At 44.1% G+C, this 16,402-nt stretch overlaps 1 protein-coding gene and 1 pseudogene across 13 annotated transcripts in view; both read right to left on the minus strand.

Moving 5' to 3' along the window:
• Nucleotides 1–16,402, minus strand: part of AOPEP (aminopeptidase O (putative)) — a 348,963-nt gene that overhangs the window by 130,209 nt on the left and 202,352 nt on the right. For all 13 annotated transcript variants that reach the window (XR_005831814.1, XR_005831819.1, XR_005831818.1 and 10 more), the window contains 2 exons: nt 6,023–6,125; nt 5,288–5,395 (listed from right to left, as the gene is read on the minus strand). Coding sequence is in view for 6 of the 13 variants with exons in the window: in XM_040620156.1 (XP_040476090.1) it covers nt 5,288–5,395; nt 6,023–6,125 (211 nt within the window). In the remaining 7 variants the exon portion in view is untranslated. The remainder of the gene's footprint in view (nt 1–5,287; nt 5,396–6,022; nt 6,126–16,402) is intronic.
• LOC103682227 lies at nt 2,004–2,714 on the minus strand (annotated as a pseudogene).

The raw sequence follows: 16,402 nt of genomic DNA on the forward strand, positions 1-16,402 counted from the left end.
AATCAGAAGGCAGTTAAGCAACAGCCACAAAGTTCTGAGGAAATGAAAATGTAACCAGAGAATAGTATACCCAGCCAGCTTGTGATTCAAATATAAAGGCAACAGACATTCTCAAGCACACAAGAACTCAAAAATCACAGAAGCAGTGAGTCTGCAACTCGAACATCAATTTGATAACAAAATTCAGCCAACAAAAAGTGGAATCAAACTAAGGCACTCATGACTATAGAAGCATGGCAAAGTGACTGGGGGTGAAACCGAAGTCCTTTAAATCCGGAGCTAAGACTATACAACTATGCAGAGTATGGTTACAGCACATATAACAAATGATATAAACTTTAACTATGTAAAAATAATTAATTATGAAAAAGTTTGAATTGGGGGGAAAGTAGTAGAAGTACATAAATGCTAATTTCCTCAGCTTTTACAGAAGTGAATAGACTGATGCTTTCTAAAAATGGAATAAGTAGCTAAAGAGGGAAACATAACAACTTCAACCTCAAAGATTATTTTTTTTGTAATCATCCTTCTTGACTATGGAAGAATCTCTTAGGAAATGGATCTCTCTTACGTTTATCCGAAGTTCAGGAAAGTTCTTTGCATTCACTTTAGTTCCTTTCTCATTTGTTAAATTCAAGTAAAATAAAATTGAAAACACTTAATTAAAAAGCACATGTAATATAATTCTACCTTTGTAAAATTACTTCTGCATATACCTTTGTATCTTTACAGGTGTATACACATATACATACAGATGCATGTATACATATGATGTAACATACAGAAAGAGAGAGAATAGTGTAAATCCTGGAATGAAGTTCACCTAATATTAATTACGGGTATTTATAAGTGTTGGGATTTTAAATAGTACTTCACATTCTTCTTTGCACTTCCATGTATTGCTTGAATTTTTTTATAATGAGTATGTGTCAGTTGAAAAGCAATAATTTCCAAACTTACTGTGGTACTTGCAGAAATAGAGATTGGTGAAATAGAATTAAGAGTCCAGAAAGAAGCTCTTTCATTTATGGTCAATTGATTTGCAACAAGGATGCCAAGACAATTCAATGGAGGGAAAGAATAATTTTTCAACAAGTGGTCATGAGACAACTGAATATTCACATGCAAAAGAATGGAGTTAGAGCCCTACCTCACACCATATATAAAAATTAACTCACATGCATAAGATACCTAAATGTAAGAGCTAAAGCTATAAAACACTCAGAAGAAAACATAGGAGTAAATCTTCATAACTTTCCATTAGGCAATGGTTTCTTACATATGGTAGCTAACGTATAAGCAACCAAAGATAAAAAAGATAAATTGAACTTTATCAAAATTAAAAATGTTTGTGCTACAAAGGACATTATCAAGAAAGGGAAAAGACAACCCATAAAATGAGAAAAAATAATTGCAAATCATATATTTGATAAGGGATCTGAATCTGGAATATATAAAGTACTCTAACAACTCAAAAATAAAAGACATCCGAAATAAAAAATCGGCACAGGATCTAAACAGACATTTCACCAAAGAAGATATACAAAAAGCCAATAAGCACATGAAGAGATGCTCAACATTGGGGCGCCTGGCTGGCTCAGTAGGTTGGTGAAACATGCGTCTCTTTAATCTCAGGGTCATGAGTTCAAGTGCTGGGTGTGGAGCCTACTTTAAAAAAAATGCTCCACATCATTAGCTATCAGAGAAATGCAAATTAAAACCACAGTGAGATACCATTTCACACCCACTAGGATGGCTATTTTTAAAAAAACAGAACAATTGCTGGTAAGGATGTGAAGAAATAGGAACACTTGTGCACTGCTGGTGAGAATGTGAAATAGTGCAGCCACTGTGGAAAACAGTATGGCAGTTCCTGAAATACAATTAAGAGACAAGAAGGCAGGGACTCAAACATTTGTACACTAATGTTCATAGCAGCATTATGACAAGAGCCAGAAGGTGTAAATAACCCAAGCATCCATCAACGGATGAATGGATAAACAAAATGTGGCATATACAGACAATGGAATATTCGGTCTTTCTTTTTTTTCTTATTCATACAGTACCTATTTGTCTTCCCTCTGTCAAACCCTGAGCCAACCACTTTCCCCAGGCTGCCTGGGGAGGTATAGGAAAAGGAACATACAGGGCAGATCAGACACGGGAGAAAGACCTATGGGAGGTGGAGACGGCCTCTCCACATGGCGAAGAGGATGAGAAAAGACCACCATCAGGCAAAAGAGCGCCATGACGTCCGGGAGGGCAAAGCCCAGAATGGCGTAGGAGAAGAGCTGTTGCTTCAGAGAGGGATTCCCGGCATAACCAATGATGAGGCTCCCAAACACAGTCCTAACTCCACCCCCAGAGCCAGCCACCCCCACCGTGGCAGCCACAGCCCCAATGAACTTGGCCGCTGTGTGGATGTCCCTCGAAATGGCGCTGGTTCTGAAGCTGCGGCTGGGAAAAAGTGAGGTCAGGGGAAATGGGGCTGCCAAGCTACTGAGGCTCTCATCTGTCAGTGTCCCCGGTGGCTTTCGCACCACTGGACCGCTGGCAGACAGCGATCGGCTCAACAGCTCAGAGGCGCTCCTGATCAAGAAGGGGCTGGAGACGAACTCCGCACAAGCGGACATTTTCGGGGATGAGGGGCTGTGGCAGGAGAGCTGTTCCCAGTGCAGAGAAGACTGGAATATTCAGTCTTAAAAAGGAAGGCAATCTGACACGTGCTGCACCACGGATGAACCTTGAAGAAATTATGCTCAGGAAAATAAGCCAGTCACAAAAGGACAACTATTGTACGATTCCACTTACATGAGGTACCTAGAGCAGTCAAACTCCTAGAGGCAGAAACTCGAGTGATGGTTGCCAGGGACTGGGGTGGGGGATGAGGGAAAGGAAACAAGATGGAGCTATTGTTTAATGGGTCCGAGTTTCGGTTTGGGAAGATTAAAACATTCAAGAGATGCCTGGTGCTGACAGCTGCACAACAGTGTGAATGTACTTAATGTGCCGAACTACACATTTTACAATGGTTAAAATGGTAAATTTTGTCACATATGTTTTACCAAAGTTTAAAAAGTAAAACTTGAAATAAAGAATGGAATGAGTGCTGCTCCGTGCTACCACATGAACCTAGAACACACTGTGCTACTGAGAGAATCCAGCACAGAAGGCCACATATTCCTTTTTTTTAATAGTAATTATCATTTTTTATTAAGTATTGATACCACATTGTTTATAAAAGCATCTTCCTTGTGTAATCTAATTTTTTTAATAATATTTTTTATTATATTATGTTAGTCACCATACAGTACATCCCTGGTTCATGATGTAAAGTTCGATGATTCACTAGTTGCGTATAACACCCAGTGCACCATGCAATACATGCCCTCCTTACTACCCATCACCAGTCCATCCCATTCCCCCACCCCCCGCCCCTCTGAAGCCCTCAGTTTGTTTCTCAGAAGAAAGTGGGGGTAAACAGAAGGGGGAATGAACCATGAGAGACTATGGACTCTGGGAAACAAACAGAAGGCCACATATTCTATGACTCCATTTATGTGGAACACCCAGAAGAGGAAAATCCACAGAGACAGGCAGTAGTTTAGCAGTTGCCTGGAGTTGAGGGGGGGGCGGTGGGGGAGGTGGAAGTGGGGCGGTGACAGCTAATGGATATAAGGCTTCTTGTGGAGCTGATGAAAATATTCTGGGGGCGCCTGGGTGGCACAGTGGTTAAGCGTCTGCCTTCGGCTCAGGGCGTGATCCCGGCGTTATGGGATCGAGCCCCACATCAGGCTCCTCTGCTAGGAGCCTGCTTCTTCCTCTCCCACTCCCCCTGCTTGTGTTCCCTCTCTCGCTGGCTGTCTCTATCTCTGTCGAATAAATAAATAAAATCTTTAAAAAAAAAAAAAGAAAAAAGAAAATATTCTGAAAATGGCAGAGTGGTGAGGGTTGCACAACCTCGTGCATATACTGAAACCACTGACTTGTACACTTTAAAAGGGTGAAATTTATGGTATATGAATTATATTTCAATAAAGCTGTCATGAAAAACCAATAAAGCTGTTGTTCAGAAAAGATAAACAAAAGAAAACCTGAGCGAACTGGTAGAGGGGGCACAAGTGTTCTACGGGAAGTTGACATCAGAACCTCAGAAGTCACAGGACGTGCAACGCACTCATTTAAGACTGCAGTAGCTCGCCGAGCAGCGGTTTTAGGCAGCGGGAGTTTGGGCTAACTGGTCCACCAAGCATATAAGACTTCTGAGCCTATTTTCAAGATGCCTTTCCAGATATATGTTTAGGAAGACCCTCCACTCCCCCCAACCAAAAGAAAAAAAGAATGTAGGGGCAAAGAACAGTCATCTCATCCTGTTACACTCACACTACTCCCATCGTATGTGTTCAGGCTGTACACACACATGCATCACATCTAACACTGTGGACAACGTGACTTCCAAACTGTGTACAAGCACCACTGTCAAATATCAAGAACACCCATCAGACCATCTGTGTTGAGGCCGCATCCTCTGTTCTCTGTCAGTCACAGCATTGTTTTCAGAGCCTCTCCCTCTTTGCTAACTTTTTTGCTATGGGCAGCCCAGCCCAACAACAGTATCAGCTGACAGTGTCTTTCTCAGAGAGTTTGGTGGCCCGGCTGTCTGAATATTTCAGCATATCTGTTATTAACTGATTTGTTGATCAAATATATATGGCACATGTATGGTGTGCTGATTATACAGTAGGTACTGGTGAAATAAAGAGTACGGTCTGCCCTTGTCGAGCTTATGCACAGAATGGAGGAGATAGAAAAAAACAAATGGACCCACCAATGACAATATAATTATGAATAATGGCAATGACAATGAAGGCAATAACAAGGGCAAAAAAGAACATGGCGGGTACATATCTGTTCAGCGGGGGTGACTCTGAGATTGTGGTATTCAAGCTAAGACAAAAGGATAAGAAGGAGCCAACCTTGCAAAGATCATTCCAGGTAGAGGGAAGAGCAGGATTGCGTTGTTTTTGTTTTTAAGGTCACGTAAGGTGTGACTATCCACATCCCAGTGCACAGGACAGTTTTGGGTTACAGTCTGTCCCAAAGTTATAGGGAGCTCACCCTCCCCGAAACAACATCTCCCTGTATTCACTTCATTAACTCCCTACTTTTCCTATTGCATTAAATTGTAAATCTTTCCCCTACTTTTTTGATGCTCACATAACCTAGTCCCCACTTGCCACACTCCCTCCAATTATATATCATGGACTCATGACGACTCATAAATTACCTGGGAAAGAATCAACTGCCCATGAAATGTGTGCACAAATTTTCTTAAAAATGCAAAATAGGTGTCATCCCCAAGTCTTTGGGCAAGGAACCGGAGAAGGAAATAGCCCTGGAAGAAAGGAAGAAAAAAAAGTTGTCTATTACGAGTTCATGAGAAAGCTGCTTACGACGCAGCCAACTCTAACTTCCCACCAGCGCTTTCTGCACATAGAGAATGTTCTGTCTGACCTGTCCAGGGCTGCCCTTCAGATCCTTACCAGGACGGCTGGACCTGAAAATTAGGGAATGACTAGTCTGCTTTCAACCCTTCTGTTAATGGTATCACCATCTCGTTTTTCCTTGGTTTATATGAAACCTGATGTCCATCAAGGACCAAAAGTGAGGAGGGGCCCAGCTCCTGTCTCCCTCAGCTAGCAGGAAAAGGCTTCACAACTTAAAATACGTCCTTATTCCTCCTGTCTTCTACTTGGAACCTACCAGCAATTTCAAGATTCTGCTCTTCAAAACCGGTATGAAGCAGAGAGAAGGGAAGTACAAGGCAGGAAATCTAATTCATGGCTCATTTTGGGGGTATGAAGGGTTTTAAATCTTGAACTCTCAGATACCTGCCCAGTCAAATGATATTACAACGTGGATAGTCTTTTTGTTTTGCCCCAGCCATGTTTATATGTTTTCATGTATAACCTAACGAGTATTGCCCCGTAACAACTGGCTTCTGCCACTTAGATGCACTTACCTTTAAATAATGAACCTGCATGAAGACCTTCTCGGGATTGAGCCCATGTTTGATGACCGATGATCCTGAGTCGCTCACGTGGCCAGTTTTCTCTTTATTGGGTCTAAAATGATGCAGTAAAATTCTGTTTAAGTATGCACATTTTTCAATAATTAGACCACAATATCATCTTATTTCTTGTTTTCAAAGTTGCTCAACAGTGTCTGAGGTCTATTCAATTTTACCAGGTATAATTTAAAACAGTTTATATTATAAATTCATATATTAAACAAGGAGGGATTTATATTTGGGTTGGCAACCCGAGGTTGGCTATTGGCAATATTTTACATCATCTTATCCAGGATTAAAGCCTGCCAGACCCTCAAGGAATCTGAGCCGCAGTAGGAATTATTTAAGAACCTATGGGCTTTTCGTATAGTGGGAGTGATGGACTGGGAAATGCAATGGAAAATGCAGCTTTACTCAGAAGGGCAAAGAACTAATATCTTTTAAAAAAAATTCTGAAAGCCCCAATGTTATCCACCTCTTTCAATTTGCATTTAAGCAGTTAAGGTTTAAGAAATATTTGTACTCTGAAGCCATTTTAGAATATCAAAAACAAAAAGAAAATTCATAGCAGCCCATGTTTTTAGAACAGGTAGAGACATTAACAGCATAGACTTTAACCTGTTCATTTCACAAGTGAGGGAAACTGAGGCACACAGAAATTAAGTCTGCATCCCAAGTCTCATAGCTTGTTTTGAGTCGTGGTGACCTCAGCACTGAAACCAATGTCTCCTTATTATCTATCAGGATGCTTTCCATTTTGTTCTATAGCTTTAAGTATTTTTTAAAGATTTATCTATTTATTTGAGAGAGAGAGAGAGAGACAGACAGACAGACAGACAGAAGAGCTGGGGGGGAGGGGCAGAGGGAGAGGGAGAGAGTCTTAAGCAGTCTCCCGGCTGAGCATGGAGCCCGATGTGGGGCTCCATCTCACAACCCTGAGACCAAGACCTGAGCCTAAACCAAGAGTTGGACACTTAATCAACTGCGCCACCCAGGTGCCCCTATAGCTTTAAGTATTTTTTAAAATTCCTTTAAAAAATATAACTGGGTAATAACGAAGCTTCAACAACTAGCTAAAATCAAAATGAGTGGTAAGGTATTTACAGCTTTCAGCTGCTCTAAAACCAGTCACTTACTGGACAGACAGACTGAAGGGTGTGATTCGGGGTGAGGGGAGGCAAGGGCTGACCAGCGGGTTGGCACATCAGAAAGGGGGGAGCTTATTTTTCAAAAGTAGTGTGGTGTTACAAGGTACGTGGCCTTTGGAATCCGAGACACCTGGTGTTGAATCTCAACCCCACTTGTTACTACTTGCTCCTTATTGGCAGATTACTTAAATTCCCTTACCTTCAATTTACTCACTTACAAACTGGGAATAATCCCACCTAACTCCCCAGTTCCTGTGGGGAATAATTGAGATAATACATGCAAAGCCCCTAGCAAGGGCCAGGGCTACAAAAATTACTCAGTAAACTTCACAAAATATTCTAAAGTTGTTAGCAACAAATACTGCTAAATTCAAGCTTAGTCATCTGATATTAGAGGCAATGAATTTCAGTGGTTCATCCACTTAAACTCATATGCTCACAGACACAAATGTGTAAGGATGCTGGATCCGAACGGAAGTGCCTGAGGATGGCCCAGTTCGCCAGTCAGGACCTCTGCAGTGTGTTGTTCTAGCTGCCAAGCAAGAACCCCTGATTGAGTCTCCGCAGAGTATTCCAGTACATTATCTCAGCAGACATAAGGCACGGGACCAGCAGATTCCTAAAGTAGAGACAACAACCGGCCACCAGAGCTAACTGCATAGTTGCAATTTTTGTGCTTGATCCCTGACTTACATACATGACCATACTTGCAGCAATAACTAGTCTCTTTCATCTTCATTTAAGACTCCACTGAAAAGCACCAGCTTTATTCCTGCTCTCAAGTTTGTCCTGGGACTGAGCGTTTTTATAAAGAAAACCACCCTGGCTTTGATAGGCAAAGCCCACCACCCACAGCCTTGGCAGGAGGACGGCTTCTCAGAGTCGGCCTAAATTCAAACCAGCTTTCCCAGCCCCAAGAGGGACAGACTTGCTGTGAGCTTCTTATGCCTTAAGCTTTGTACTGAGACTATTGGAAGGGGAGGGACACGGAGGACCGACGCAAATCTCGGCTCCGAAGGCTGGCTTCTAGCTCAAGTTCCTAGTGACGCCTGTAGTTGGTGCTTTTTTCCCCTTTGCCTAAATATGTCCTTCCAGAAAGCATCCCTCCTCTTACTTTCTTCTTTCACCTTCTCCAAATGAAGAAGTGTTCAAGAAAATTCTTTTATGCTGACAGCATCCAAGGCAAATATACAAGTCCCCAAGAGATTCCTTTTAAAGTAGACATCGTGCTGGAGAAAGCAGTGCGCAGGAAAGCTTTATGAGAAATCAAACGGAGTGGTTTTTACGAAGAAAAGATACTCTATGAGTGGGAAAAAGGTGACTTCCATTTCTGTGCTACTCCAGCTCTCGTGAGCCCCTTATCCCAGGTCTAGGCAGAGAGACAAAGCACGGAGAGAAAGCAGGAAACAAATCAATTCCCCCTTCGTGCAAAAACAGATGATTCTCACAGGTGAGTGACAGAAGACACGCCCAGAAAGACTACATGCCGATGTATGATTCCATTTAAATAATTATGGTCAAGGAATAGGCAAGAGACCAGAATAACCAGAATAATGCTTACCCTTGGGGGCGAGTATTGACAGAGCAGGGAAAAAAGAGGAAGGTTTCTGAGATGCTGGGAACGTTCTATATATTGATGTGAGTGGTGCTTTCACAAGGATACATAGTAAAAATCTACTGAGCCATCTAGAAATACCTATGGACTTTATGTACGTTACATTTCAATCAGAAAGTTAAGAAAAAATAGATGCACACAAGGCAGTACATGTTTTGTGAAAATAAAAGGGAATCAGTCTAGAAAAGGAGCTTTGCTGTTCGCGTGCCATGAACGCAAGATGAGGATTGACGACGCCCTCTGCACCTGAGCACCAATGAAGTATGTTTTTGAAATGACGCTGGGAGAGGCAGAAAGAACTGTGGCAGATACAACTGGCTCAGTCCCATTCTCATCTACCTTCTTTCTTGCCTCTTACACAATTAAAGCTGAAAAGCAAAATGCTCACTTTCCAAGTGTCCTGGCAGCTATGAAGAGTCAGAAGACATGGTCCAAGCCAATGAGACAACTGTGTTGAGGTGGGGTTCTGGGAGAGCTTTTGCTTTCCTTACAATAGATGGAAGTATGACTGGTAGACGGAGGTACAGCAGCCACCTTGCAACCAGGAGACAGTAAGTCAATATGCTATGGAGACCAGAATCCATCAAATGAAAGAATGTAAATAGTCTTTAACGGGATCATTCAGCTGCTGGCCAAGCCTTCAAACTTTTTATTGTCCGAGAAAAGGAACTCTCATTTAAGTCAAGATTGCTTTACTATTCTATTAATTATAGCCAGATTCATTTCTAACAGATGGAGAATTGAACTAATACTATCAGCTACCATTTCCTGTTAACCGCCTGTGCCAGGGACTCTGTCAAGCTCTTCTTACGCATCTTGTCCTTCTACCCTCCCAAGAACCTGCTAGGGCAGGTACTATGATTATGCCCATTGAAAGCACTGGAAAGTGAGACCTGGAAAAGACCACAAAGCTGGTTAGTGGCAGAGTTGAGGCTGGAACCCAGGTCCTGGGGCCTTCCCAATATCCAGGCCCCCATGGTGGCTGTGCCGAACATAAGTGGAGAAACCAAGACAAGTTGCTTACCCTCCCTGAAGCTCAGTTTTCTCACGTATAGAGAGTGTGATGAGGCTCAGATAATTTGGAAGCACTTCGTAAACGTCAAAGTGTTAAGCATTTCTTGAACATTACACACCAGGGTTTATTTCCTTGGCTGGAATACATGGAATGTGAGAGATCAAGTTACCAAGGTCGTTTGGGCTTAAATGCCCTTGGTTTCTGTTGTACCTGGCACCGAATGTAACAACCAAGATTAGCATGACCTTTCCCTTCCTGCCTCCTTGCTTTTTCACAGCACGCAGAAGCAATATGGACATTTAAAGAGCTGTCAGATAGCAGTGGTATTTGATACACAGAGATTTGCCTTAGAATCAAACCTCCGGAAGAAAGGACTGATTTTGCAGGAGTATCACCAAAGGTGGGATTTGCGAAAATGCCTCTGAAAGGTGCTCAGGCGTGTCTGCTTGGGTCCCGCTGCTCTGGCACAGTCCAGACAGGCCGTCTGCCAGCATTCTGCATCTCATACCCCCGGCAGTAGAAGCGAGAGCCACGAGATAGCTGCATCTATAAATGCGCTACCGGAGCGCCGGAGCCAGAGACTAAGCATCCCAGACACGAGACAGAAAGAAACGAGACGACCTCTCTTCAGCACTTCAACATGCCTGTCTGTCTATCAATCACAGCCGAACCACAAGGTGTGAAGGGCCGGGAGCGGGACCTCACTCACCCGAACCACAACGGAGGAAGGTAAATAGTACCCTTGTGCAGAAACGGGTCTCACGGTACTTCACTGAGCCCCAAGTGCACATGTGAGACCTACGGGGGAAGCAACGTTGGTTAAGAGTTTGGGTGTGAATCTTGACTCTGCCACTCAAGTGCCACGTGAGTCACCCAACCGCATGAAGCCCGATCCTTCAACTGTGGAAAGGGGACAGTGACTGTGACCAGGACACCTCATTAGGCTGCTGTAGCATCTAACAGCGCTTAGCCAGAGTTCCTGTCGGCACTTTGCAAGGACAGCATGAATGCTGCTGTTAGGTTGTCACGCGTTCTGACTGGAGTTCAGGGCATGCCGCCGACCCTGCCTTGGACAGGCAGAGACAGTCACAAGACCTCACCCTGTGGTCCTATATGTTCTCATCAGGGGAAGCTGGGTGAAGACTACACAGGACCTCTTTTTTTTTTTTTTAAAGATTTTATTTATTTATTCGACAGAGATAGAGACAGCCAGCGAGAGAGGGAACACAAGCAGGGGGAGTGGGAGAGGAAGAAGCAGGCTCATAGCGGAGGAGCCTGATGTGGGGCTCGATCCCACAACGCCGGGATCACGCCCTGAGCCGAAGGCAGACGCTTAACCGCTGTGCCACCCAGGCGCCCCAGGACCTCTTATTTTAGTAACTTCTTGTTAGTCTAAAATCATTCCGGATTTTAAAAATATCTTAAAGAAGACATGACACACACACGAGCCCTTCCACCTTTCCTTTGCGAAACCGAATTTTGAGTGTAAACCCTTCAGGGGTTGGTCTTTCAAGCTGCTCCCTGCCGCATCGTCAGAAAACAAACAGAAAGAAACAACAGATTTCAGGTGTTGCCTACAGTTCTAGCGAGCTAGGTCTGGGCAGACTCCTGACACACAAGCCCACAGTCTACACCACTCTGTGAGAAAATGACTACATTTCTGGGTAAAAAAGGAAGGCGGAATGAGTCAAAGTACAGGAATCTTATACCCTCCATTTGTTTTTGCCACAATGGTCCCGTCTATAAAATGTGCATCCTTGGCACGACTGGACTACCAGAGAAGAGCGGACGGAAAGTCGTGCCCACCTTTAACTAATGATGTTGCATCGTGTCAGAGCTACTGTTTGGCTTGTTCGATTATCTGTGTGCTTTTCACAATGGATTTAACAGTTATCCAGCCTGAAGTTTCTTCCCCGTCAGGGACCATTATCCTGCAGCCGACACAGCAGGATACTGCTCTGGTGTTGAAATAGGCAATTGCTAAGATGATTTAAGACAGAAGGAGGCTTCCCTCCAAGGGGCCAGAGGAAAGTGATGACGGTATATTCTGTCCCCTGGTGGTAAAAGGAGCTGGTGGTTGGAACCTATAGAAGGAGAGGTCAGCCCCTGAAGAAGGTGACAAGGAAGGAGTCTGTAGTTAGCAGAACTGTAGAAAACGCAGAGTCCACAAATTTTGATAAGCAGGGTAGGAACATGAAAGATGAAATTTAGAAAAGCAGGAGGTAACAAGCATCAGTACAAAACCAAAACAGGCCTGAGGTTTTGAGTGGCCATAAATCAGAATTTCTAAGAAACAAAATCCCAGAGAAAAAACAAAGAACAGATTAGTACAATGGTCTGAGCTGTATATTAGCACATTCAACACAGCAAGAGAGAATCTGGACATGTTTTCAAAGGAGATGAGGAGAAAATGGAGGGCACACACCTCACTATGACTGTGTGGGACGTTTCCATAAGGTGAATTTTCAGAGGACATGTTCAAAAGTTGAAAGGGGGGATGCTGGAGAAAGAAAAAAACAAAACAAAACTAAACTAAATACGAGAGCCCAGAAGCTGTAAAATCCTTGCCAGGAAGGCAAAAAGTCAGAATGAGCTGATGCTAACGGACACTGTCCAGGACAACGAAAGGGGCTTTAGAAGTCATGTTCACGGCATAAAGAAGACCATCTGGTAAGAGGCGACAAAACCAACAGAACTACTTGACTCCCACTTTGCTCCAACTTTCCCACTAAGGAGAATGACGTACATGGCAGAATGAGCATTGTTCTGTGGGACCTGAGGCCTGGGACAGGGGAAGGGGACTCCCTTCAAGAGTTCCAACCTGTCACAGCTCTGAAAGCTTCCACCGGTGATCACAAACCTCTGGGGGTATCATCATGGAGACACTGGGGAAGGGACTGGTGGGGACAGACAAATGCTCTTCTGATTGGTTAAGAGGAGGGAAGGCAAAATTTGCGACTGGGTTATTGAACAGAGAGCTCATGAGTGCTTAGAACAGAAAATGATGAACTATAGGAGTTAGCATAGGATCTAGAGGGCCACTTCCAGAAATTCACTGTGGGCATCAGGCATCCTGACTCCTACAGGGCAGCTGGCAGACTGGATGCAGAAGCAGTGAGTGTACGGTGTTTGTTTCATGGCTTGTAGTTTATTAAAAAACAGCGCTCAAGGCTGTTGATTAATTACTTGCTAGAACCAGGAGGGAGTAGTACTTAGGCCTGAGCCCAAGGAATGATGATGTATTGGTGTAACAGATATGCATTTCAGTCCAAGCTGGGAGTCTAGCTGGTTGACTGACAGCATCCACGGTCAAGAACAGCAAGCACATGCTGAAATGAAGATCCAAAATTAATATGACAATAGTTAATAAGGACAGAGGTTTTAAAAATTAAGCCTTAGCCTATGAAAAAGATTTAGTACATTAAATTGTCTGTTACGTCAACATGCAGCAAGAGGTGATTGACGTGGCTTCCAAAATAATAGCCACACTGGTAGACGGGCTCAACAGGAGCAATGAGAGTGCCGCGGGAGGACTGCTGGGGAGCGGGTCAGACAGCGTGCAGAGCAGAGGTCTAGAGCTGGGCTCTGGAGCCAGACTCTCCTCTACTTTCATCCCGGCTTGTCATTTACTAGCTGTGGAAACGTGGCCCAAAGCTTAACACCTCTATGCGTCGGTCTCCTCAACTATCACATGGGAAGGAAGATGGTACCAGTACCTATCTCACTATCTCATAGGGCCATTTTGAGGACTAAATGAGATAACATATGTAGAGTGCTTAGAACAACATTTGGCACATCGGAAGCACTCAATGAATGTTACCAAGGAGAGAAAAATGTGAGGAGGTTGGAATAGTAAGACCACCAAGAGAAGGTGCATGAAACTGGTTTAAAAATGAAATATGGTGCATGTGTGAGTGCATCCGACTCAATCAGTCCTGGTCTGTTCTTTTCTGGCCCAGCCAGACAAGAGAAGCGGTAACAGTCCTACTGCATTCTTCACAGGCGGAACCCCAAACAGACTGCAGGGCTCAGTTCAGGTGTCAGTTGGAGAAGGCCACTGTCGACAAAGACAACAACAAAGGACCAAGCCCAAGGAGGCAAGGGTTCTCTCAACCTTACATTGCAGATGACGAATTTCCAAAACTTGTGACCTAGTGACCAAGAAAGAAAAGGCCATGGTCTTCAAATATGTGGATTTGTGTGGGGCAGAACAAGGCAAATCCTGTGCCACTCTGGAAGTAAACGAGATGACCTGGCGGGCCTTACAGGGAGGCAGGTTTGGGCCCGGTTGGAGGAAGGCCACTACAGGACGGGTGTACCCAACAGGGAAACTGCTGCGTGCCAGCACAGGGAGAACCAGATCCTGGAAAAGTTCGGTAGAAGCTGGCTGGCTGGCTGTCAGGGATATGGGAGGTTCAGTGAAATCACGTTTAAGGGTCTTGCTGACCCTAATATTCGATGATTTTAGGAGATGAAATGGCCCAGAATAATTTCAGCTGCGGTATTCCGATGTAAAACAGTATCCGTCCCTGCCCTGGAGTCAGCGGGCTTGCTCTGTAGCCTTGGTCATGCCGGATCAGCATCAAGGGTGACTCTCACTAAAACCAACCAACAAACAGATAAATGAATCAGAGGAAACTCAACTGAATTTTCCTCAACTGCATGTATCTGGGGATAGATTTAGCCTAAGAATATAGCATTCAAGCAGTAAGAGCTTTCATGATCCTGTTCCAGTGTTGTAGTCTGAAGGAAAGGGCGAAGGAGACAGAGGTGCATAAGCAGTAAACCTGAGCTGGAATCCTCATGAGCCAGGTGAAAAGGAGCCCCACGCCCTGTGCAGGGCGAGGGTGACCAGAGTGAAACGCAAGCCGGCAGTCGGCCACACACATTCAGAACACAGGAATACAGAGAACCTGGAAATTACGGGAGGGAAAAGGAGAAAAGGTAGCAAGGGAAAACTCTGTTGGTACCGCGTTGAAAAAACCCCATGACTCTATCCTGGAAAGAGGCAAATGAGACAAACACCGGCCTTCATTTTGTAAGGGGAGGCTAGAAGCCCTTTTTGAACACCAACAGCACGTGTGGTGCTGTGTGCCGAGATAGTGGAAGGGTTCGTCTCATGACTCAACGAGGAGCAGATGGTCTGTGGGAGCTGAGGAAGGACGTTTCCCTGCTGGGCGGAGGATGGCACAGCGCTGGGGACTGGGAGCCACACGGGGTGGAGCCTCGCCTGGGTTTGCAGCCCAATACATACCAGGATATAAAACAGGATAAGTAGCTGGGAGAACAGCTCTCCTCCCAGTCTCGCGTGCAACTGTGTACGATTTAGGTCTTATATTTAACATGTTGTGCGTTAACAGTAAGACCATTCACCACAGCGTTGTTTGTAAAAGCAAAAACCTAGAAATCTCCAAGATGTCCAGTGGTTAACAGGTGGTTACATCGTTAGTTGCGGAACATTCAAAAAAACGTACGTGTGCTGATAATACAACAACAGTCAGGATTGTATTATTAAGAGAAAAATGGAAGATAGAGCATGTAGTGGAAACAAATTAACACACACACACACACACACACACACACACACACACACACTCATGCATATATACTTGTGCTTGAGGGATGCTTTCCCGGAAGTGAATCATCTCTAGGTGGGGTTGTTAACCACAGACACTGTGGAGAGGTCTTCCAGGCATCCAGGGCTAGAAATGGCTCCTTGGGTCCCATCCACTGCCCTGAGGACACCAGCTGCCTCCTGCCATAATTTCATCTTCCATCTCTCCTTCAGACATTGCTAGTCAACTCTGCTAAGGCTGCAACGATGTTATGAGACGTTCTAAAATATCCAATGATTTGCATCAGTCCCTCTCTTTAAAAAAAAAAATTGAGATATAATTCACATTATGATAAAATTCACCATTTAAAAAAAAAGTACAATTCACTGGTTTTTAGTATATTCATAAGGTTGTGTAACTATCACCAGTACCTAACTGCAGAACGTTTTCATCACCCCAGAAAAAAGATCCCACACCCACGGCAGTCACTTTTCATTCTCCCTTCACCCCAGTCCCTGACAACCATTCATCTACTTCTCGTCTCTATGGAGGTGCCTATTCTGAATATTTCAGATAAATGAAATCATACAGCACACGGCCTTTTGTGACTGGCTGCTTTCACTTAGCCTCAGGTTTTCAAGATTCATCCATTTTTGTAGCACACAACAGTACTGCATTCCTTCTTATGGCTGAATGATATTCCACCGTATGAATAGAACACATTTTATTGATTCATTCACCTGCTGATGGACATTAGGGTTGTTCTCACTATCGGCTATTAAGAATAATGCTTCTATGGGGGCGCCTGGGTGGCACAGCGGTTAAGCGTCTGCCTTCGGCTCAGGGCGTGATCCCGGCGTTATGGGATCGAGCCCCACATCATGCTCCTCCACTATGAGCCTGCTTCTTCCTCTCCCACTCCCCCTGCTTGTATTCCCTCTCTCGCTGGCTGTCTCTATCTCTGTCAAATAAATAAATAAAATCTTAAAAAAAAAAAAA

This window comes from Ursus maritimus, unplaced genomic scaffold (genome assembly GCF_017311325.1).
Source record: "Ursus maritimus isolate PB19 unplaced genomic scaffold, ASM1731132v1 scaffold_34, whole genome shotgun sequence".
NCBI lineage: Eukaryota > Metazoa > Chordata > Mammalia > Carnivora > Ursidae > Ursus > Ursus maritimus.